The sequence below is a fragment of the Pan troglodytes genome, chromosome 16, assembly GCF_028858775.2.
Source record: "Pan troglodytes isolate AG18354 chromosome 16, NHGRI_mPanTro3-v2.0_pri, whole genome shotgun sequence".
Lineage (NCBI taxonomy): Eukaryota > Metazoa > Chordata > Mammalia > Primates > Hominidae > Pan > Pan troglodytes.
Window position 1 is genome coordinate 80,967,683 of NC_072414.2, and position 23,762 is coordinate 80,991,444.

At 45.2% G+C, this 23,762-nt stretch overlaps 1 protein-coding gene across 2 annotated transcripts in view; it reads left to right on the forward strand.

Moving 5' to 3' along the window:
- ABHD2 (abhydrolase domain containing 2, acylglycerol lipase) overlaps positions 1-23,762 on the forward strand; it is a 113,853-nt gene that overhangs the window by 80,266 nt on the left and 9,825 nt on the right. For both annotated transcript variants that reach the window (XM_063794024.1, NM_001280039.1), the window contains 4 exon segments: positions 6,919-7,102; positions 16,537-16,629; positions 19,299-19,409; positions 22,172-22,241. In XM_063794024.1, coding sequence (XP_063650094.1) covers positions 6,919-7,102; positions 16,537-16,629; positions 19,299-19,409; positions 22,172-22,241 — 458 coding nt within the window.

The window sequence follows — 23,762 nt, forward strand, 5'->3', positions numbered from 1 at the left end:
TAGCTGGGTTTGGTGGCATGTGCCTATAGTCCCAGCTACTCAAGAAGCTAAGGTGGAAGGACGTCTTGAGCTTGGGGAGGTCAAGGCTGCAGTGAGCCATGATCATGCCACTGTACTCCAGCCTAGGGAGACAGAGCGAGACCGTCTCAAAAAAATAAGAATAAAAATAATAAAAGGAATCAAATGGTTGGGGGGAGTAAGATGTTTAATAATTGAAGCATAAATCTCTGGAGTACTATTACCTAAGTAGATTTGTGATATAAGGCAAGGGGCTTGGGCCTTGGGGTTGACATGGTCCAAAGTCTAGCGTTGGACTTTGAGTAGACACGGTCATGAGTAGACATGGCCCTACTCATTATGTGAGGGTGGACAAGTCATTTCATCTCTTTAAATCTGCTTCCTTGTCTGTGTTTAAGTTCCTAGAAGAGAGGCTGAACACTGTACATCTGTTGTTTCATCCATTCATTTAGGTAACACTGATTGAGTGCCCACCAAGTATCTGGCCTCACAGATAAAGTGGTGAACAAGAGCAAGAATATCTTTGCTTCATGGAGTTTATAATCTAATAGAGTCTCATTCAATGTTGGAACAAAACATAAAGATATAATTAGCTAAGAGATGACAAAATTAGGCAGAAACCTTAGGAAGCGGTGGAGAAGTAAATATTTAATAACAATTTAAAATAAGTTTCTCAGTACTATTTCTTAGGCAGGCAAATAATGTCCCCAGCACAAACCATTGCTCCAGCATGAGTGATATGTTGGGTGTCTTTAGCATTGTTGAAACTGGCCTGAGGAAATGTAAACATCTTTTTTTCCCCTTATTTTTTTGCTAGATTTTAAAACTGGTTAGATTCATATTTAAAAAGAAATAAATACACATGAGAAAAACAGTCAAACTGTGCCAAAGGCTACATACAATGAGTGAAACTAGATGTTTTTCCTACCCTAGACCCCCAGTTTTTCTACCCAGGAAATCAATATCTGCTGCAATTTTCCAGTGAATATTCAGTCAGATATGTGTGTATGTAATCCCTTAAAACCCAAGCAAACACGGGAGAGGGTGCCAGCCCCACTGTTTCACCCCTTGTTTTTATCCCTTAAGATGGCTCAGAGCCATTCCATGTCAGATCAGATTCTTTTTTTTTTTTTTTTTTTTTTTTTGGAGACGGGGGTCTCACTCTGTCACTCAGACTAGAGTGTAGTGGCACAATCTTGGCTCACTGCAACCTCCCTTCCCAGGCTCAAGCGATTCTCCCACCTCAGCCTCTCAAGTAGCTGGGACTACAGGCACGTGTCACCACTGCCTGGATAATTTTTGTATTTTTAGCAGAGACAGGGTTTCACCATGTTGGCCAGGCTGGTCTTGAACTCCTGAACTCAAATGATCCACCTGCCTCAGCCTCCCAAAGTGCTGAGATTACAAGCATGAGCCACTGCGCCCGGCCAGATTCATCCTTTTTCACCACAGTGTAGTCCTTCATTTAACCAGTCCTCTACTGATGGAAATTTAGGTTGTTTCCGAACCTTTGCTGCTACAAACACCAAAATGCTGCAGTGAACATTCTTGCATGTACATGTTTACATACATATGCAGTATAAAGTCCCCAAAGGCAGAATTACTAGACCAAAGGTTTGTACTTTAAAAAACATGAACAGATGTTACCACATTGCCTTCCAAGGCCTATACCAATGAGTACTCCCTCAACAGTGGATGGACCAGAGGGCCTGTTACCCACACTCCTTCCAGTCCTGGGTATTGGCAAACTTCATCTTTTCTAACATGGGCAGTGGAAAATGATTTCTAAGTGTCATTTTAACTTGCATCTATTTAACAACGAGTGACATGAAGCATCTTTTCGAGCTGCACTTTTAAAAGACAAAAGAGGCCGGGCGCGGTGGCTCACACCTGTAATCCCAGCACTTTGGGAGGCCAAGGCGGGCGGATCACGAGGTCAGGAGTTCAAGACCAGTCTGGCCAACATGGTGAAGCCCCGTCTCTACTAAAAATACAAAAATTAGCCCGGCATGGTGGTGGGCGCCTGTAATCCCAGCTACTCAGGAGGCTGAGGCAGGAGAATCGTTTGAACCCGGGAGGCAGAGGTTGCAGTGAGTCAAGATCGCACCATTGCACTCCAGCCTGGGCAACGAGCAAAACTCCATCTCCAAAAAAAAAAGAAAAAAGAAAATTAAAGATTTCATCCAGCTTTTCTGTCAACTAGGACAATGGTTCTCAAAGTGTGGTCTCTGGACCAACAACGTCAGCATCACCTGAGAACTTGTTAGAAAAGCAAATTCTCAGCCCACCCAGACCAGTGGAATCAGAATCTCTGGAGGTGAGGTCCTGCAAGCTCATTTTAGCAAGCCCTCTGTTTAGGCACCACCCCCTTGAGTTTCTGATTCTGTGGGTTTGGGGTGAGGTCCAAGAATGTGCATTTGAACCCGTTCCCAGGCAATGCTGATGCTGCTTGCTCAGGGGCCACACTCTGAGAACCACTGAGCTAGAGCATCATTCTTGCAGTAATATATAACCTCCGTGCAGCTTTTCCAATTCACTCTTTACAAGAAAGATTACCAGAAAGCAATTACATGGATTTAAAGGCATTTAAATTTTCTTTTTGTTAGGTATTAGTGGATCTACAGGAAGCACCTGGTTGTGTTGAACGGGGATGTGCTACCTGTGGAAACCTTGCTTTGAGGAAATGTTTGGAAAACTGCTACCAGGCTAAGCTTCCGAAAGGCTAAGCAGCGCCCCCATCTGTGAAGGTTGTTTACTGCAAGTAGAAAGGAAAGGGAGTCTGAAAAGGGGTGGCCCAGAGATGAGAGAGTGCTTCAAAAAAATGCCTTCTCGCATTGGTCTGAGCTGGAGAGAGCCTTGTTCCTTAGAGCAGTGCGCCACAGCCACAGTGGTTGCACCTGAGGATCTTGTAGAAGAACACCCATGGCCAGATCCCACCCCCAGACGTTCTGACTTAATGAAGCTGGGGAGGGCCCAGGCATTAGTGTGGTTGTTTTAGAAGCTCCCCAGGTGTTTGGCTTTGAGGCTATTTCTTTAACTCTCTCAATGATTCAGTAAGCCATTTAATACCCTATAATAAATATTTTTCCTGCTTTAAAAAAAAAAATCCCCAAGTGATTCTAATGTGCAATCAGGTTGAAGAACACTACTTTAGAGAAAACCCTAAATTTTAGATCAGCTACACTCTTGTTTAAATGTATTTTTAATTGTGATAAAATGTACATAACAAAATTTCATCGTAACCATTTTTAAGTGTACAGTTCAGTAGTGTTAAGTATATTGATTGTTTTGCAGCCGATCTCCAGAATTTTTTCATCTTGCAAAACTAAAACTATGTCCATTAAACAATAACTCCCTATCCCCTCTCCCTAGCCCCTGGCAACCACCATTCTATTTTCCATCTATAAATTTTACTAGTCCAGGTATGTCACATAAGTAGGATCCTACAGTATTTGTCCTTTTGTGAGTGGTTTACTTCATGTAGCATAATGTCCTCAAGGTTCCTCCATGCTGTAGCATGTGACGGGATGTCCTTCCCTTTTAAAGCTGAATAATATTGCATTGTACACATGTACCACATTGCACTTATCCATTCATCCATCAGGGCACACTTGGGTTGGTTCCACTTTTTGGCTATTGTGAATAATGCTGCTATAAACATGGGTATACTTACATATTTTTAAAAGAAAAAATAATTAGAGTCAGTTATAGCCATTAACATTGAATGCTTATTATGCTCTGGACCCTGATCTAAGCTGTTTATGTATATCACTTTATTCAGATCTCTAAACAACTCTACGAAGTCTCTTATTACTTCCACTTTACAGATGATGAAACAGACCTAGGAGAGTTTGGTAACTTACCCAAGGTGACAGTATTTTGCACAGTTTCCTCACTACAAAAATTGTCTGGGCTGTTTGTTGAAAGTTCCCATTCCCAGGCCTCATCCTATTCCTGTAGGTTCTAAGCCTCCAGAAAGGAGCCTGGAAGCTGAAGATTTTCCCTGTATACGGGGGTTACTTGTCATCAAAGAGAAATTGAGAACATTTGGGGCCACTAAGTGGTAGGCCCAAGCAGTCTGGCCACAGAGCCTTTTCACTTAGCCATGAGGTCAGGCTGCTCCTTTAAGGCCTGGTTTTCAGTGCCCGTTATGGCCCAAGGGAGGTGAACAGATGTCTCCTATGGGATTCCTAAATTTTTTATTTGCTGCGTGGTGTAGAAGCTGATAATGCAGCTAATTGATCATTGTGCTCTCAGCTGTTTGTTTGCACATCCCCTTTTTTACATCACAGCTACATTTTAAAATCCAGCATTCCCTGGAGGCATAATATTCCTTTCATTGCTACCTTCTTAAAAAGAGAAACTTGGCCAGGGCAGTGGCTCACGCCTGTAATCCCAGCACTTTGGGAGGCGGAGGCAGGCAGATCACCCGAGGTCAGGAGTTCAAGACCAGACTGGCCAACAAGACAAAACCCTGTCTCTACTAAAAATACAAAAATTAGCTGGACATGGTGGCACATGCCTGTAACCCCAGCTACTCAGGGGGCTGAGGCAGGAGGATCGCTTGAACCTGAGAGGCAGAGGTTGTAGTGAGCCAAGATTGTGCCACTGCACTCCAGCCTGGGTGACAGAGCGAGACTCTGTCTCAAAAACAAACAAACAAAAAGAAACTTGAATGAATCTGACTTCAGTGGGGACAACAGTCTGGCATTTCACATTCCAAAGTTAAGAGTTCAAGGATCCTTCTGGACCAGGTTTTTGTTCCTTCCCTGTCCTCAGGGCCCATTCAGAGGCCTTGTCATCAGAATCCACTCAATTCGGCAACTCTTTATTGAAGGCCTGCAAACTGCCCCAGCCTCTGCTGAGTGTAAGAGGGAGAAAAATAGGCAGCTTGATCCTCTACTATCTCACTGGAGAGGGAGACGGGCTGCCTTCTAAAAGTTGGTGCCTGGGTCCTGCTGTTTGGGAGGAAGCAGCTCTTGGCCCGGTTTTTCCCTTAGTTTTAGGCATCTCTTGCTTAAGCTCCTTCTAAGCCCCCAGCATTTCCAGATCATGATTATTAGTCAAAAGTATAGGGGATACTGTCTGGGAAGAGGCATGAGGAGGCCTCCAGGGGTGTCAAAAATATTCTGCGTCTTCATCTGGGCAATGCTTACCTGGGTATAAATGTGTGAAACTTCATTGATTGTGCATTTTCCTGTATGTGTGTTATACCCCATTAAAAATAAAAAATAATAGGGCAGTTTCAAGTGTATTGATGCATAATATTGCCAGACATACTGTAAAGGGAAAAAATGAGGCACCAAACAATGTGTATGTTACCACTGGTATTTTTAAAAAGAATATAGGAAACTTACCTTTCCCTCCATCTTTTACAGCATTTGAATTTTCTACCATGGGCATGAATTACCTACTCAAAAACAAAGTCACTATAGATTCCTGGGCTTGGCCCCCATCTTACAGAATCAGCTTCTCTGGAGTTGAGGCCCAGGAATGCTCATTTCTAACACCCTCTCCAGGTGATTCTATGCACACTGCAGCTTAAGAACTGCATGGGGCTGTGCCGGCCTGGCTTAGGCTACATCCTACCACAAAAGAAGACAGATATAAGGAGAGTTTACCCCAGGCTCAAAAGATACTTTCCCCCATGGCTTGATGATTAGGGAAGGAGCTGTTCAACTCTATTAAGAATGCCAAAACCTCTGAGCTGGTGCCAAAGTCAACAACTCCCGTTTCCATTGTAAATCCGTACTCTTCTCATGCCAGTCTATTTTGTACGTGCTTCGCGTCGACATCCCTATCTTTCCATGTTAGATTTTAAATTGGCTCCCTACAGAGTTTGAGGTTGGGCCTTAGAAGGATGTGATGAATCCCTTCACTTGTAATATGGCCATTCACCTCCTCCTCTTAGCAAAGCTGCTGAGACATAACATGGCTTCAATAACTTCCCAAGGGGACACCAGCTGAGATCATCTCTCCTGGGCAAATGAGGCCCAAACACCCTCTCTGTTAAGAGGTCTCATCTGTGTATTTTTGAATGAGCCTGCCTCCCTTGGCACCCTGTCCCTACGTCACCAAGAATGTCTTACCCTAATCCTACAGAGCATCCTGGCAGTCCCTCTGGACTGAAGTTTATCTTTCCTCTCCTTTCCAACTCTGTCAAGAAGATTCTGTAAATAACATCCACTTGCTACTTAACACCATGAATCATCATACACATGGGTATAGCATCCCAATTTGTAGCCTAGGAAGCTAATCTCAAAGGATTTTGCTCTTGCATTTATTTATTTATTTACTTATTTTATTTTATTTTATTTTATTTTATTTTTTTGAGACAGGGTCTCACTCTGTCACCCAGGCTGGAGTGCAGTGATGCGATCTTGGCTCACTGTAGCCTCTGCCTCCCCGGCTCAAGGGATCCTCTTGCCTCAGCCTCCTAAGTAGCGGGGACTACAGGGACACACCTGTAGTGTGTAGAGATGGGGTCTCACCATTTTGTCCAGGCTGGCCTAGCTTTTATTTAGGTCTGTGTGTGAGCATATGTGCTCATGCACACCCTGAAATCTGCTTTGATATCCATGATTATCTAGACACGGTTCTTGTGACCTACCTTTTAAGAAGCATTGTACATTTGATACATGGTACCTCCACTCTTGGGCACTGCTGAGGCCCTGTTTCCTCTTATCCCAAGGGGCATCTGGGAACTTCTCTCTGGATAGCCAAAGAGCAGTGTCTGTCTCTCTCTCCACACACATCCCCCGACACACACACGTATATATACACACATATATTTCTCTCTCTTTTAGTATACTGGCACCCATTTAGTAACATTCCAGCTTGCATTTTCTCCAGATAGGATGCACCTGAAATGATTGAGCAATCTCACCCTTTTGCCCACAGGCTGCACGTGGGAATTTGGAGCCATGGTGAACTACATCAAGAAGACATATCCCCTGACCCAGCTGGTCGTCGTGGGCTTCAGCCTGGGTGGTAACATCGTGTGCAAATACTTGGGGGAGACTCAGGCAAACCAAGAGAAGGTCCTGTGCTGTGTCAGCGTGTGCCAGGGGTACAGTGCACTGAGGTGAGTCATCTCCGCCTTCCATCAGGGCCTTCAGTTAGCCCTTATTTATAGAGATGGCCCGACACACAGCACACCGTTCTGTGAAGACCGGGGAACACTGTGGCCGACTGAGTAGAAGTTTCTGAGTCTTGGACTCACCTTGTTTTGTTTGCATATCATACATTGGAGATGCCCCATCAGACCCCTTAAGCCTGGGATATGCAGCTGCGTTTTGGGGTCAGATCTGTAATTGGAGAAGTAAAACCCCCTTTGATAGTTGCTGTCTCCTAGGGAATCTCTGTCAGGTGACTTAATTTGTTCAGGCTTCAGGAGTTTTTATAGAAACGTGGATTAATGAAAGAGCACAGGAGACTGGCAAGCTGGGATCTGAAAGCTGGGCCTTAGGATCCCAGATCCCTCCTTCCTGCAAGAGATGAGTCTCAGATGGCACCTGGAAGGGATCTGTAGCAATCATTTAATCAGTGTCCTCACCTTTAAGTATTTGTCTCTCTCAGGCATCCCAGGCATCATCACAAAGGAGCTGATCTACTGGGTCAAGCTTTCTCCCACCCCTTAGTCTCTTGCCAGTAGATGCCCCACAGGATGAGTCCCAGGAGGGCGTGGTCATCTGCCCTGATTCCCCTCAAGATCACTGCTGTCCCAGGTCTCTCAAGAGTCACCACACTCACACGTTCACACACACATGCACACACACACACATGCACACACTTACACTATACACACACATCTCTCCAGGCTCTTCAAATACATTCATATTTTTTTCTGTACTCTTCATGGTGTCTTTCGTTTTACCAATGAGTATAACCAGTTATTAAAAATCTGATGAAAAAATTTGAAACACACGGGAAAGTTTAAAAACACCTCCCTATTGATCCAGTCTAATGCCAAACAGTCCTTATCGTTATTCAAAGAATCTTTTTGCCTCACCTGTGTATCTCATGCTGCAGTTTAAACATACCTTTTACTTTCTGATGGATAGAGACCATCTATATTATTTCTAAAAATACATATTACTGGAATTTAAAGCCAGCACACCCAAAAGACACATGTGGGCCCAGGATTCAGCCTCTCCCTATGAGGCTTAAAGCTGGCTGAAAAAGATGATCTAAATGTACCCACGATAGACCTGAGAAACATCTCTGATGAAACCCTTCCTGAGTCCCAGGGCCAAGGTCTGGGTTCTATTTTTCCTTGCCGGCAATATGGGGATGATGATAATAAGCAGTACCTACCTCATAGCACCACTGAGTCAAATGAGTTGATGCGTGTGAAGTGCTTAGAACAGTGCCCAGCACGCAGAACGTAAGCCACTGTTCATTTTCATTATTGTCATCATCGTCATTCACTGTAAAATGAAGGAGGTGGGTTCGATCAGCGGATCACAAAGACCGGTCCAGTGAACTAGTGACTGCCTCACTTCATAAGGAATCACTTGGAGGATCATGTTAGAAAGAAATTCTGTTTGTTGGGCCCCACCCTTGGAGATTTTGATTCATGAAGTTGGAGGCATGGGACCTCAGAAGTCTGCATTTTGGATACATTTCATAGACGAGTTTTCAGTTTAGTTACGTTTAGCAGTCCCTGGGGTTAGTGACCTCAGTAGTCTCTCCAGCTCTCGCGTTCCAGGACCAGGCTAGTCCCCCATCTTCCTACCAGGAATCTTTTCCTTCACTCCTCTGGACACTGGGGAGTCAGCTGAGAGGACATGTGCCTTTATCTTGGTGGGACTAGAAATATCCAACTCCCAGCTCATAGCCACGTGTAACCAGAATTAACCAAAGTCCTGTCGGGCCCAGTCACTGGGATAAGAAAGACATGAGCAAGGGGCCTACCGCAGGATCCAAGGGAGCAGAACTAGGACGTTTGTTTTGTTTTCTTTTTTTTCAATGCACAAAATCTTAACATGACAATCCCTTCATCTCATTTTGCTGCAGTAGCGCCATCTGCTGTCAGCAAGAGCACATGATTGACGCAGCAAACTAAGGTGTTTGAACTAAGGTGTTTGAACTAAGGCAAAGAAGGCTCAAGAAGCTAGGAAACTAAAATCTGTGAGGTGCTATACATTTTGCAGACATAGCCTACACAGCCTCTTCCTTGAGACCTCAGAGGGCTTCATACACATAACTATTGGCACACCAACCTCATGCAACAAAGAGCAAGTTGCAACTTTATGGTCTGGAGCACAGAGAACTAACTTGTCCAGGCTAAGATCATGTGGTCCTGCATATGGGAACTGGCACCAGGTCAGAGAGACACCGTTGTCCTGTGTGTGCTGGTGCAAGGCTCAGGTACCCTCAGCATTTAAACCAGATCTATGGAATAAATGGAGCACAGTTCCTTACTTCAAACCAGTATAACCTTTTTTTTTCCTGCCAAGGCTTGAGGGCGATGAGCCTTTCAGCACTGGGATGGTGGCAGCTGCATAAGTGCTTCCCATCACACCAAGGTGGAGCCGGGGAGGCCCGTCTGCCTCTGCAGGGGCCACACGAGAGTTCATGCGTCTGGTAAATCTCTCCTAGCTGAGTCTGGAGACCCGCTTCCTCAGTGAACCCCTCCCTCTGGCTTCTCCTCCCGTAGCTCACCTCCCATCTAGCCAGAGCCTGTTGAAGGCTCAGAGAGAAGCCAGCCACCCGCTTGCTGTAGTTAGCAAAGTCTAGCTGCTGCTAAACTAGCTCACCTTCTACCTAAATGTGCTGAACCACTGAAGGAGGGACACAGATGCCCTGAAATCACCTGGTATCCAGCAGACTTTAACATGTTCCCTCAGCATAAACAGCTGCCAACCCGCCTGGGGACTCTGTGTGGTGAGACATCCTCCTAGGTAACAGGGACACAGCCTTGAACAAGGCTAATTCCCTGCCTTCATGGAGCTTAAAGAAAATGGGGAGGGAAACATTTTTGGTCTGGTTTCAGGTAAAATAAATTCTTTCCCAAGAAAGCCCTCAACAATCTTATGTTACAGAATTGACCAGTAATAATAAAACTAAAACTAAAAAGCATTTTATTGCAGTTTGGGTGTAAAAGATAGTCTGTATCTGAGGACCTCACAGCACTTAAGACAGCAGAGTGATATTTACAAAGCCACAAAGCAACAAATACATGTTACTAAGATATTACACATTTAGGCATATGGGTGCCAAGAAGGTCCTCAGTCAAGTGGGGGGTCCGTGAGGAGGGATTTCTGAAGGAGGTGAAGGTGAGGAGGACAGTAGCACAGGGCCCAGGCCAGGGGCAGAAGCCCCTTACAGCAGGGGTCCCAACTGCTGTTAGGAACCAGGCTGCACAGCAGGAGGTGAGCGGTGGGCAGGTCACAGTGGGCAAAGCAGTAGGGAAGCAGTGGGTGAACCTTCATCTGCATTTAGTTTCATTCCCCACTGATCACATTACTGCCTGAGTTGCGCCTCCTGTCAGATCAGCAGTGACATTAGATTCTCATAGGAGGATGAACCTTATTGTGAACTGCGCATGTGAGGGATAGTTTGCATCTTCTTATGAGAATCTAATATCTGATGATCTGTCGCTGTCTCCCATCACCCCCAGATGGGACTGTCTAGTTGCAGGAAAATAAGCTCAGGGATCTCACTGATTCTATGTTATGGTGAGTTGTAGAATTATTTCATTCTGTATGATAATGTAATAATAATAGGTAAAAAGTACATTATAAATGTAATGTGCTTGAATCATCCTGAAGCCATCCCCCTGCCCCTGCCTTCCCTAGGCTGTGGACAAATTGTCTTCCACAAAGCCAGTCCCAAGGACTGCTTCCTTACAGGACAGTAGGGGAATTATCAGAGGAGTGTTTCAAATCTCCTTAAAGGCACATTATACTCCGGGCTAAGTGGATGTGTTAACATCACTAAGACCTGACCTCCTTGGTTCAGGTAAACCTGAACATCCTAGCATTCTTTGAGCAAGGCCTTCCTGCCATGGGGAAGAGGCAGGTACCACTTTTCCTGCCAAATGGTGGGGATATTGTCTCTCTTGCTTTTGATGGGCAAACTTCAGGCTAGAGATGAGTTTATGGCAAAAGCAAATATTATTCATAAAGTTTCCCCAGAGACTGGGACTTTCCTAAAATTTGTTTTTATAGTTGAAGAGCTATAAAATACAGTAACTTTGTGCCATCAGTAATTTTGAATCACAGCCAAACAAAGAGGGGGAAACTGCAGCGTTTAAATGAGACTCTATGGACAGAACTTCACCCTGGGAAACAGCTCAGCTTTTCCACCACTGGGTTGTGAAGCTGACCTGACCACATGGTTGCCCTTAGTGCCTTGGGGCTTTTTGTGGGTTTTTTTGTTGTTGTTAATTTTTTTTTATCAGTATAATGAGAGACTCTAACTCATTCCTGTAAAAGTACATCCTGCAAAAGGAAAAGATTCTGATAAGGAAGAAAGGGGCTTGGTAGGTGGCCATCCCTACTCTAGTCTGAAGTCCATCTTTCTGCCCCATCCTTCCACCCCAGTGGAACTAACAAAGCCCAGCCTGGCAGGTACCAAAAACTCTTGGCCCACTCCCTTGTGTGGTACAAACATGGTTTTCTTCTGCTCACACTCAAGCTGAACTAGCTGGAGATGATGACCTCTCTACAGATTGACTCTGCCCCTGAAGGGCAACCTGCTACCAGCCCAGAACCTTCTGGCTGGGTCTTTTGGGTCCAGAGGCTCTACCATCCCTCCTCCCAGAGGCCCGGCTGTTCAAGGCAGGAGCCCTGTCTTGGGCTTGGCCAGCCTGCCTAGGATCGTGCCCTCTTCCTCTCTCTACAGGCTGGGCTGGTCCTGGTTTTGCCCCCACTGCAGGATTACTCTCTTATAGTGCCCAAATTAGAAATAATCCACATGTCCAGCATGGGAGATAGTTAAATAAATTAATAATATACCAACTCAGTGGGAAACGAGGCAGCTTTTATTTTAAAAAATCAAGAAAAATATATAACACGACAGAATGTATATATTAAAAGTAGGGAAGGGCTGGGTGCGGTGGCTCACGCCTGGAATCCCAGCACTTTGGGAGGCCAAGGCAGGCGGATCACAAGGTCAGGAGTTTGAGACCAGCCTGACCAACATGGTGAAACACCACCTCTACTAGAAATACAAAAATTAGCCAGGTGTGGTGGTGCGCACCTGTAATCCCAGCTACTCAGGAGGCTGAGGCAGGAAAATCTCTTGAACCCAGAAGGCGGAGGTTGCAGTGAGCCGAGATCATGCCATTACTGCACTCCAGCCTGGGGGACAGAGCGAGACTCTGTCTCAAAAAAAAAAAAAAAAAAAACAAGATGGTAAATTTTATGTTATCTGTTTTTATCATAATTCTTTAAAAATATGACTGTATATAGGCAAAACCTGGAAAGAAATCCCCTCCTTCTACAAGTAAAAATACTTCTTAGGTTGGTGTGATAGCATTATTGGAAAGTACTTAATGTACTTTATTCTTAAGGTTTCATTAGCATATTGCTTTCAAGGTATTTTTTTAGTATCGTCTACATCCACATCCCATTAATTCATCTCCAATCTTAATTCATACTGCCCTTGCCTTTTTTCCCTTTTTGGGGTGTTAAGGTCATGCTTGGCCATCCCACTCTTATAGAACCTCATTCTCATTCTCCATATTTTTTCAAAGACCACAGGAAAGCTGTTTCACTATTCTTATAGTCTCTCAGCACTCTGAGACATAATTTATTTGAGCCAGGAGATCTGAATTCACTTGGGTACCATTAGATGCATTCTTTCCCCAGTTCATTCTCTTCTGACTTTAATTCCTTTTCATCAGTACTTGGTCCACTCACTTTGCAAAATATGAACTGGAAAGCTGAGCCTTCTCTAAGCAGTTACCCCAGCAGCATAGTGGTTGGCTCAGCTCTTCCTTGCCCAAGTGATTGCTCTGAACCTAATTGTAAATGCCTGTTTGTTGGGACCCTCTTCTGAGGGATTAAAATCCATTGCCTTCCACAACACCTCTTAAAATTCTTTTAACAGTCCAAAGAGAAATCTCTCACTAGAAAATGGCTGTGAAACCAGTATGGGTAATATTTTATTATAATTTAATGTTACATTGATTAGAAATGAAGGCATTTTCAGGGAATTCTATTTATGTTGGTAATAGGTAGATCAATGGATGGACAAAGTTCTTTAAAAATCCTTATGGATTATTCTCAAAAAAGACTCCCAGTGAAACTATACTGGGTTTGGGGGTTAATTTTCTCTTCTCATTTGTGATTATCACTTCTTGAGAGTTTTGCAACTTTCAGAAAGCATCTTTCCTTTTGGAGTCATCCTGGTTCTTTCTGAAGTTTTGAAACCTACCCTCCTTCCAGCAAGATTCACTCTGAATTTTGCAAAGCCATTCCCTCCCTGTAATTCTGCCCGAGCTGCCCCTCCCAGGGTTCCACACTTCTCTCCTGTGTCCTCAGCCAGTTTATCCTGGTGGACCAATATCTGGCCCAGCCTGGGGAGCAGTTCCTGCCACCCCTTCTCTCTTCTGGAGAACATAGCTATCTAGAGGCAAGTCAAGAACTTGGATATTCAGGCCAGGTGAAGTGCCTCACGCCTGTAATTCCAACACTTTGGAAGGAGGCCGAGACCTAGAGATCACTTGAGGTCAGGAGTTCTAGACCACCCTGGCCAACATGACGAAACCCCGTATTCTACTAAAAAAATACAAAAAATTATCTGGGCATGATGGCACACACCTGTAGTCCCAGCTACTCAGGAGTCTGAAGCAGGAGAATCACTTGAACCCAGGAGGTGGAGGCTGCAGTGAGCTGAGATCACACCACTGCACTCCAGCCTGAGCAACAGAGTGAGACTCCATCTCAAGAAACAAAAAAAAAGAACTTGGATAGGCAAGTAAGGTATTTGTGCAGTGTCTAGAGAGCTAAACTCCCCTGGTTTCATGCCCATTTTGTGATTTGCATCTAAAATTGAACCCCAGTGTAGCCACTACCAGCTCCAATAACATGAATTCATACCCCCATCTTGTTTCCTCTACACCTATCCATTCAACCACTCCCTCAGAAACTACATTCTTTTAAAGCAAGTTGCAGATATCATTTCATCTGTAAGTAGTTCACTAGGTAGCTCTAAAAGACTCTAAGGACTTTTTCTTAAACATAATCACAAATACCATCATCACCCAAAAAATTAGCAATAATTCCCTAATAGCATCCCATTTCTGGTCAGTGTCCAGATTTCCTTGATTGTCTCATGGAAGTGCTGTTTGTTTGTTTGTTTATTTTGCCAGTTGGCTGGTTTGAATCAGGATCCACATACTGCCTACATGTGCATTTATTGATTTGTCTATGTTTCTTTTAGTCTGTAGGTTACCCTTTCTTTTATTGCCTTTCAGTTTGCTGTTGTTGGTATTGAAGACATCAGTCCTTTTCAAAAAAAAAAAAAAATATATATATATATATATATATATGAGATGAATGTAATACATTGATCTTGATTCTTTTATTAAAGCAATATAAATTTAAGTTTCAATTCCTTAATTCTACAGCCAAAGGTAAAAGACATCCCCTACATATACTGAGTGGTAAACCAAAGATACTAAAAATCAATCTTAGCCAAAATAAACAGAGTGGAATACTGGTCCCAGCATCCTTGTCCTGATCCCTCCCTGAGCCCTGGGTCCCTGTGAATCCCTAGAACCTTTCAACAAGCAGTGCCTGTGGTGTTTTCAATAAAAAAAAATCAAGGGCTGCAGCATCTTTTTATATCTTGTTTATGGCCACACCCTCCTCCCTTCCCTACCTCTGCAGCCTGTCTGCAATGAAGGAGGTACTAACAAAAGCAAGAACATCCCTTCAGTTAGGAGGTCAGCAAAGGGAGAAATGAACCAGGGTAAGAGAAAGCTGGGATTGCCAGAGACCACTGGCTCTCTGGGTGGCTTGGATCCAAAGTCAGAGGAGAGGCAGCTGGTTGTGGCTCGGTGATTGGGTGACCCCCCTTCCCTCTGACCACAGGCAGGTGAGCACAGTCCTGCTTTAGCAGGGGTCCCTCATGGTGATCTGGTCCTATACTCTTCCTGTAGTGCTTGGTTAGAGTCGGGCGGGGGTTGGCTGCACATTTATGCAGTGGCCTTTTGACCCTTCAAGGTGGTGTTAGTCTTCACCTTGAGCTTAGCCTGTGTTTGATGAGCACATTGCAGACCATTAAATTCACAAACCATTTCATTCTTAACTCCCCACTACCTCTTATTTTTTAACCACGACATTGTGGGAAATGTTTGTCACTCCAAAACTGTGGAATTTTGCCATTCTAAAATTGTAGCAGCTTTGGGGAAATTACTTTTATAAAATTACTTTTATAAACTCCCTGGATTGAAAAAATAATAAAAAACAAAACAAAACAAAAAACCTTACAAACCACCTGGTCCCCTCACTTACCATCTGGAAGATGGAACCTAGTAGAAGTAGTGATGTCCAGATCCATTCACAGGGTGGAGTCAGGCCTGGAGATTTTGAAACGTGCAAGATAAAAGTTTCCCTGTAATGAGTGTGGACTCAGTGTCCGCCTGCGTTTGGATTCACGCCCAAGGGAGGAGAGCAGTGAGTGGGGAGGGCTGAGCAGGCATGGCTGGTGGGAGTGAGCCCACTGGTGTTTGTTCACCTGCTGTGTGGTCATGGACATCTGGCTGGGGAAGCACATGGCCAGGGCTGGTGGTGCTGTCTCCTCCCTCTGCATGTGCTGCTGGCAGAACCTGGGCTCTGGAAAACAGGGATAATATCACCTGCCTACTGCCGCCACTGAAGGGTCAGAGTGTGGCCCTCACAGCCACACACTAGTGTGCCAGTCACACACTAGCCCTAGAGGCAGAAAGACACTTCCAGACCAGCCCCACCAGCTGTGCCTACAAAGGGTTAAGGGCCTGTCTACTTCCACTTCGATTTCCTTGCCTCTTCAATGGTATAAGGCTAATCAAAAGATAGATGTATTTGGAGGAGATCCCAGTTAATGATTTTCCTTTACCTCTTGATCAGCAATGACAGAAGATTTTTTAGGTTTTCCCCTCCACACCCACTCTCCCCTTCCATGTGCCAGTCATTAAACCAGAAAACTTGCCTGCCAGGTAGGGAGCCAAATACAGAAAGTGTTCACATGACAATTGAAGCAGACTTTGGTCCTGGCAGGCTCAGTGACTAAGAGAAGGTCCAGGTGCTAGAAGAGAGTGTCGGGGGTGCCACCAACAAAGCCTCTGGCGCTAGAGAGGGCCTTTGCCGGGGTCCCCTTCCCCTGCGCTGTCTTGGTGTCTCCATAGATTTCTCCACAGGTGTTTGAGCTCTGCACATTAGAGCCTCTGTTTTAATGCAGAGGCCACAGCCTGAGAGCCGGCCCTCTCCACACAAGCACCTCACCCCATGGCTAGAGCCCCCTCCTGGCTGCCCGCCTGCACCCCCACACCGCAGTCACCCTCACTCGCTGTGGTTCTTCCAGGGCCCAGGAAACCTTCATGCAATGGGATCAGTGCCGGCGGTTCTACAACTTCCTCATGGCCGACAACATGAAGAAGATCATCCTCTCGCACAGGTAGGTCACCTTCCGTTCTCTCTCAGGAGACAGACAGTTCCTTCCTGAGCTCATCTGGGAACTGTGAAAAGCCAGGACTCCTGTTCCTTCAGGGGAAAAAAAAAAATGCAGGTGTGGTACAGACTCTCTGCTGCCTGCATTTGTGACTTGATTAGAAACAAACTTGTCTTGGCCAGGCGCGGTGGCTCACGCCTGTAACCCCAGCACTTTGGGAAGCTGAGGCGGGCAGATAGCTTGAGGCCAGGAATTCGAGACCAGCCTGGCCAACATGGCGAAACCCCATCTCTACCAAAAATACAAAAATTAGCCGGGCGTGATGGTGCCGCTGTAATCCCAGCTACTTGGGAGGCTGAGGCAGGAGAGTCCCTTGAACCCAGGACTTGCAGCAAGCCAAGATTGTGCCAGTGCACCCCAGCCTGGGTGACAGAGCGAGACCCTGTCTGAAAAAAAAGAAAAGAAACCTGTCCCAAGCTACTGAATTTGCCAAATTGCCTTATGCTTTTATAATTCCCAGTAAATCTAAGACAATGAACCACTTCCACACCCTTTTCTCCCAAATTAGAGCAGTCACGAGGTGGCTGTCATAGTTGAGGAGACCTTCCCCGTAGGATGCTTCTGTGCTTGGGGGATCAGGACTCATTCTTGGCTGGCCCTTGGGCTTCTGACCAAGCAGCAGCAGGACAGGAGGCTCAGGGCATGTTTTCGGCGCCTCCCTGCTCGGAGTTTGAGCCTCTCCTTATTCTTCATGCTCGTCCTGCCTCTCCGCCTCGTAATCCTGTGGTGGGTTAACCTGTCAAGTGCTTAGAGCAGTGCTGTTATGCATAGCACCAGATAAATATTAGCAATGACTTTTTCATTATGATTATTATTATTGCTGACATCTCTGCCTCCTCCCCTACGCCTCTCATTCCCTCTAGCTGGACTAGGCTACTTAGAGGTTCCTGTGTCCCCTGGCCTCTGCCACACCACTTACTGCCCTTGCTGAGAATACTCTCCCATATCCCTGCTGGTGGGAACTCAGCCCATCCTTTAAAGTCCATCTCAATTCTCCTGCTTCTGTGAAGCCAACTCATCCCTGCCCAAGTTGCTTTTCTATTGCTTCCCCTCTGTAAATCCTACGTCTAGAACCAAACTGGAGAGCGTTGGAGGGCTTAGGCACGTGTTGATTGCTCCCAGCACCCGAGACACACCCGTTCGCTCAAAAAAATCTGGGAGATTTTTGGTATCACCCTAGAAAAAGCTATCTGACTAAATGATCAGTTTCTTGTTTTCTTTTTTCCAGTGGCTAAAGCAGGCCACACACCCCAGATTGGGCTTCCTACGGGTGGGTGTTCACATGGCGCCTGAGCAAGGCTGGGCTTGAAGGCCCCATCAGGCTGCCACGTTGCCAGACATGTCCTTGTGTCCTCGTGTCTGGAAGGAGAGCAGAGGGAGACTTATGTCCCCTGTGCTGGCTGGAAAATCAGCTGTTCCCACTTGGCTCATGTTGTTTGAGATTCAGCTGTGTGCTGGGCACTGAGGTGTGTGTAGCTCAGCTGAGTTTGAATGGGTCTGGAGATTGCAGACGTTTTGTAGCCAGAAGGGGTGGATCCAGGCCTCTGACACCAAGTCCAAGTCCTCTGTCTGCGTTTCCACACCTCTGGTGTCGAAAGTGACTCCTCCCAGGAAACATTTGTTTTGCTAAAGGACCCAGTCTTGCTACTAATTAGTCTAGAAGGTTCAAATTATGAGAGTCCTTTGAGTGTACTCTAAGTATTCACATTTTTCAAATTTACTACAGAAAGCCAAACATTTAGAAATTTTAGGTTAACTTTGAATTTGTACATTCTATCCAGTAGGTATATAATCTTCCTAATAGTCTTTTGAAAAAAATAAATGCTACAGAAATGTGTTCTTCTTTTGGAGAGGTTGTGAATGAGTCGCAGAATACCAAGTTGGCATAATAAATCCTTCCTACCGCAGGGCCATGCCTCAACAAATTCAGTCCGCTTCCAGGTGTGTGACTGAGAGCCCTTGCTGGGAAGAGAGGTCAAAAATGCATGTTGTGACCCCTACCTCTAATGTCATCCTCTCCAGATGGATTTTTTTCATAATAGAAATGCTGGTTCCACTTGGGGGTTGGGAAAAAAAAAATGATTGCTCTCCTGAATAGATGTTAGCTTTTATCTAAGACACTAGAGAGCTGTTGGTTTACCCAAATGCTAAATGAGTTAACCCTTGTCTTCCTCGCTTTTTGTTTGTTTTCCACTCTTTCCTGCACACTGAGTCTTCCTTGTTAAGCAACACAAACAGCTCATTAAGGGGAAGGGTCTCTGCCAAGGGGGACATTGTCAACACAATGTAAGGACGACGCCCCTACGGCTTGGCCCACGGCCCACCACTCACCACAGAGCCCGTCTTGAGCCCCCTCCCCTGTGCTGAAGGTTTTTTAATATTCAACTAGGTTCAAACCCAATCTTTACTTTGTCTGGGTACCCCTGAAAAGGGAAATAAGGTTTTGACATTAACAGCGCCAGCTCATCCTCTGGGACGTTCCAAAGGCTAAAGGTTCTATTTCTAACTGACCACGTTGGCTCTCCCTCCTGGCTTGCTGTGGCAAGGAAGCAGGCTATGCCATGGTTGTTCATCCTCCACATCTTAATCTCTGTTTGCTTTTGTGTTTGCTCTAGGCAAGCTCTTTTTGGAGACCATGTTAAGAAACCCCAGAGCCTGGAAGACACGGACTTGAGCCGGCTCTACACAGCAACATCCCTGATGCAGATTGATGACAATGTGATGAGGTGTGTCCGCGCAGGCGGGAGAGGGACGCTCTGGGGCAGGGTGCCAGGCAGGAGGCTGCAGGTCAGCTGTGCCCAGCACTAGTGTTTGCTCTGCCTACTTGAGTGTTAAGGGTGTTTTTTTCCCTTTAGGTAAGTGTCTAGTGCTTAAAAACAGAAGATTTCACAGGAACATTTAAATTTCTAGTTTCTCCTGGAAAATAGGAAAAGGATCCGACCACTCATTCTGCATTCCTACAAAGCATAGTTAGCTTGATTCAAGGAGCTGGGGCGTGCAGGCCCTAGCATGGGCAGTCTTCACCCTACCTGTCCTGCCTCAACACCAGGGCAAGTGTCAGGTGCCACATAAATCTGCATTTTGCAGTGGAGTAAAAGGCAAAAGAAATACTTCTTGTACTTCTCTGTGTCTCTAACAAGAGTAGAAAAACTGGCTGGGGGCAGTGTCTCACGCCTGTAATCCTAGGAGGATTTGGGAGGTCATGGGGGAAAGATCGCTTGAGCCCAAGAGGTTGAAGCTGCAGTGAGCCATGTTCATGCCATTGCACTCCAGCCAGGGTGACACAGCAAGACCCTTTTCAAAATTTAAAAAAAAAAAAAGTAGAAAAACAGAAGATAGACCAAGAGGACTATGTGTTTCAAGCAAAATGGACAGAGCCTCTTACTTTGGGGCATGGTGACTCCACTCTGAGTGTGAGACACAAATACTGCCCACTTCATTCAGCTACTCTTTATCTGCCTCTCTCCTCCAGGCACCTGATGTTGCAACCTTGACAATGGCCTCTTTCCTGGTTCCAGTAGTTTCTGATTGAGGTTAGCCTCAGCTGAAAAAGGAAAAGTTGACCTCTGATCTCATCATTCTCTTTAAATACATGATCCTTTTCATTTAACAATCATTTGAGGCCAGGAACAGTGGCTCATGCCTGTAATTCCAGCACTTGGGGAGGCTGAGGCTGGAGGATCACATGAGGCAAGGAGTTTGAGACCAGCCTGGGCAACATAGCAAGTCCCTGTCTCTACAAAAAAAAATTGAAAAATAAAAATAGCCGGGCATAGTGGCACACACCTGTAGTCCCAGCTGCTTGGGAGGCTGAGACAGGAGGATCACTTGAGCTCATAAGTTTGAGATTACAGTGAGCTATGGTCCCAACACTGCACTGGAGCCCAGCCTGGGCAACAGAGCAAGGCCCTGTCCCTAAAATATAAAAAATAAATTATTTGATATTTTTAGATGTAGTTTAAAGCAAGCAATTATTCTTCATCTAATAGATAGGCAGATATTGACCTAAGGGTATAGGATCTCTGCTTTGCTTCCTTATGAGATTTTAGTAGCCTTCTTACACCAAGTAACTTTGAAATATGCCTGCTAACAGTTTCTCAAAGGAAATGAAAACTAGGAAATTGCTGGTATGTTCAGAAGGTGAAAAATGAATCTTACCCACCCTCACTTCAGATGAAGTGTGTGACTGTATTGTGGTGTGTAGTAAGAAAAAACAAATTAAATTTCCCATTCATCTCCTAAATTTTTTAAGCCCAGAAGAGAATGTTTCTCGACACTCTCCAAAGTCTTTCCTCTTTAATAGCGTTGGAAAGTAGCAGTTTTATGATCATAACCTGTCTTGGTGGCTTCCTCAGAGATCCATCCCAGTAATACTGGAGGGATGGAACAATGCATTTCCTGCCTGCTGAGACTGCAAACGAACTGATTTCACAAGGACAGGCATCTTAGAGATGATCTCTACACTTGGCCTCCACCCTGTCAAGAGGGTCCTACTAGTCCAGCCTGAGCTTTCCAGGCCATTCCCAGGCAGAGATGTCTAATGAGATCCACAGCTTTGGGGGAGGGAGGATAGCTTAAAGACCCTAGTCAAAACAGGAAGACCCACCATTCAGAAGCCAGAGGCCCTAATCTGTGTCAGAAAGAGGTTTTGAGATCTTCTGGCCTAGGCCTCCTGGTGTCGGAGCTCCAGATATAACCTTGAGGGGCCTCTGGGAGCACGGAGCAGAGCTGCGGCCCCTCATTCATGCTGAGCTCTGAAGGTTTTGTTACATGCCAGTTTATCTCTATTGCTCTGTAGTCAGAGATATGGAGCAGTAGTCACAGATAAAGGGACAGAATTGGTAACTTTGAATGACAGTCTCATTTCTGTTACCTAATACATATTTTATTCCAATTCACAGTGGTCCTGTTACTCCACTAAGAACTCTGTTAAAAGGAAAGTTCCAGTAAATGTCCTTGAATTTCAGTTTCTCCATATCTATAGTGACATCTGGTTTTATACTGCCACAAGAGATGTAACATACACTGATAATTACTATAGATAACAATTACTACAGGGTAATTACTCTGGGTCGGTCATGATGCTAGTAAGCACTTTAACATCATAAGTCTCACAGTTCCATTGAGGAAGGCCCTGTCTTCAGATTCATTTTATACAGGAGAAGCTGAGGCTCAGATAAGTTGAACCATTTGCCCAAGGTCACATGGCCAGTAAATAACCGAAGCAGGATTTGAACCCCAATGCCAAAGCCAGTGCTCTTAACCCTGAACCTTGCTACCTGCATACATTTCATTGATATGATGAGTTAGTGCAGGATCTGGAACAGTCATAAAATCAGCTCAGCATTCAGGCCTAGCTCCTGCCTCTGTCTACTCTACCAATGCCACAAGTTAGCGTGAGGAACTGGAGCCATCATCGGCTCAGCATTCTGATCTTAAGACCAATGTTTTGTCCTTTTTCTTTTTTTCTTTTTCTGGTGTGTTGCAGGAAGTTTCACGGCTATAACTCCCTGAAGGAATACTATGAGGAAGAAAGTTGCATGCGGTACCTGCACAGGGTGAGTGGCCATCACCGGCTCAGAATTAGCATCGCTCCATCCAGCCTCGCACACAATACGACAAATATCTCTCCTAAATTTTCCTGGTGGAAGCTCAGCTGGAATCTGGCTCCAACCGCTCTTTTAGCTTGGATTTGATTATTGAACCAGACTCTCTCCCTCTGTAACTGCCATACATTAATCCCAGAGCTGCCCCTTAGACTGGTGTGCTCCCATGTCTGTGTGAGGGCCTTTAAAATTGCTCCAACACCTACTTTTTTCTTCGTCTTCCTTTGACAGTATAATCCTGTCTGGTTTCTGCCAGATCAATGAGATCTGTCTAGATTTCTTAGCATCCGGGACCCTCTTTTGGCCATTCTGTATTTTGTTACCATAGTGCCTAAGACTGAACTCAAAATTCCTGCCATGATCTGGTAAGCACAGAGTAAAACTGATGTGTTTCTGTATCAAAGTAATGATGAGCATGTCTATTTTTTTCTTTCTTTTTTTTTTTTTTTGAGATGGAGTCTCGCTCTGTCACCCGGGCTGGAGTACAGTGGCGCAATCTCTGCTCACTGCAATCTCCACCTCCCAGGTTCAAGCGATTCTCCTGCCTCAGCCTCCTGAGTAGCTGGGATTACAGGCGTGTGCCACCACGCCTGGCTAATTTTTGTATTTTTAGTAGAGATGGGGTTTCACCATGTTGGTCAGGCGGGTCTCCAACTCCTCACCTCGTGATCTGCCTGCCTCAGCCTCCCAAAATGCTGGGATTACAGGCGTGAGCCACCGTGCCCAGCTGAGCGTGTCTGTTGATAAGGTAGACTTGTTTGTATTAACGCAACTTTTAGCAGCTACAATAAACTTTGTGTGATTAAGTTTGTGGCCAACCAAAATCTCCATATGTTTGTTTTACCTGAATGACCAACAAGCCAGTCCGTCTCATTCTGTCTTTGCACAGTTTATTGCCCTATTTATCCAAACACAGGACTTCCCATTTATCCTTGTCAATGTCCACCTGTAGGTTTGGCCCATCATTCCCCTGGCTAAAGCAGATCACTGGAAACTGTAGTTATGCTGTCTTATCAGCCATCCCTCCTAGTTTAGCATCATCAGGCTTTTTGATGTCGTCATTTAAGCCATTGTAGGAATGTTGAGCTGTCTAGAGCCAACATCAGAGACCTACAGGATACCACAATCTTTTACTGCCTCATTATGGCTGTTCAATGACATCTGAGTCTCCCTATCAGTACCATCTCCACTAAAATGAAAAAGAAGGCTATCGGCTGTTTTAGTAAAGTGGATGTTGAATGCAACCCTGCCAACGGTTTTCCAATATCCACCAGCCTATTCCTGTTTTCAACCTTCAGATTCTTTTTCTTTTCTTTTTTTTTTTTTTAAAGAGACAGGGTCTTGCTCTGTTTCCCAGGCTAGAGTGCGGTGGCGTGATCATAGTTCACCACAGCTCTGAAATCCTGGCCGCAAGTGATCCTTCTGCCTCAGCTTCCTGAGTAGCTAGAACTATAGGCATAAGCCATAAACCTG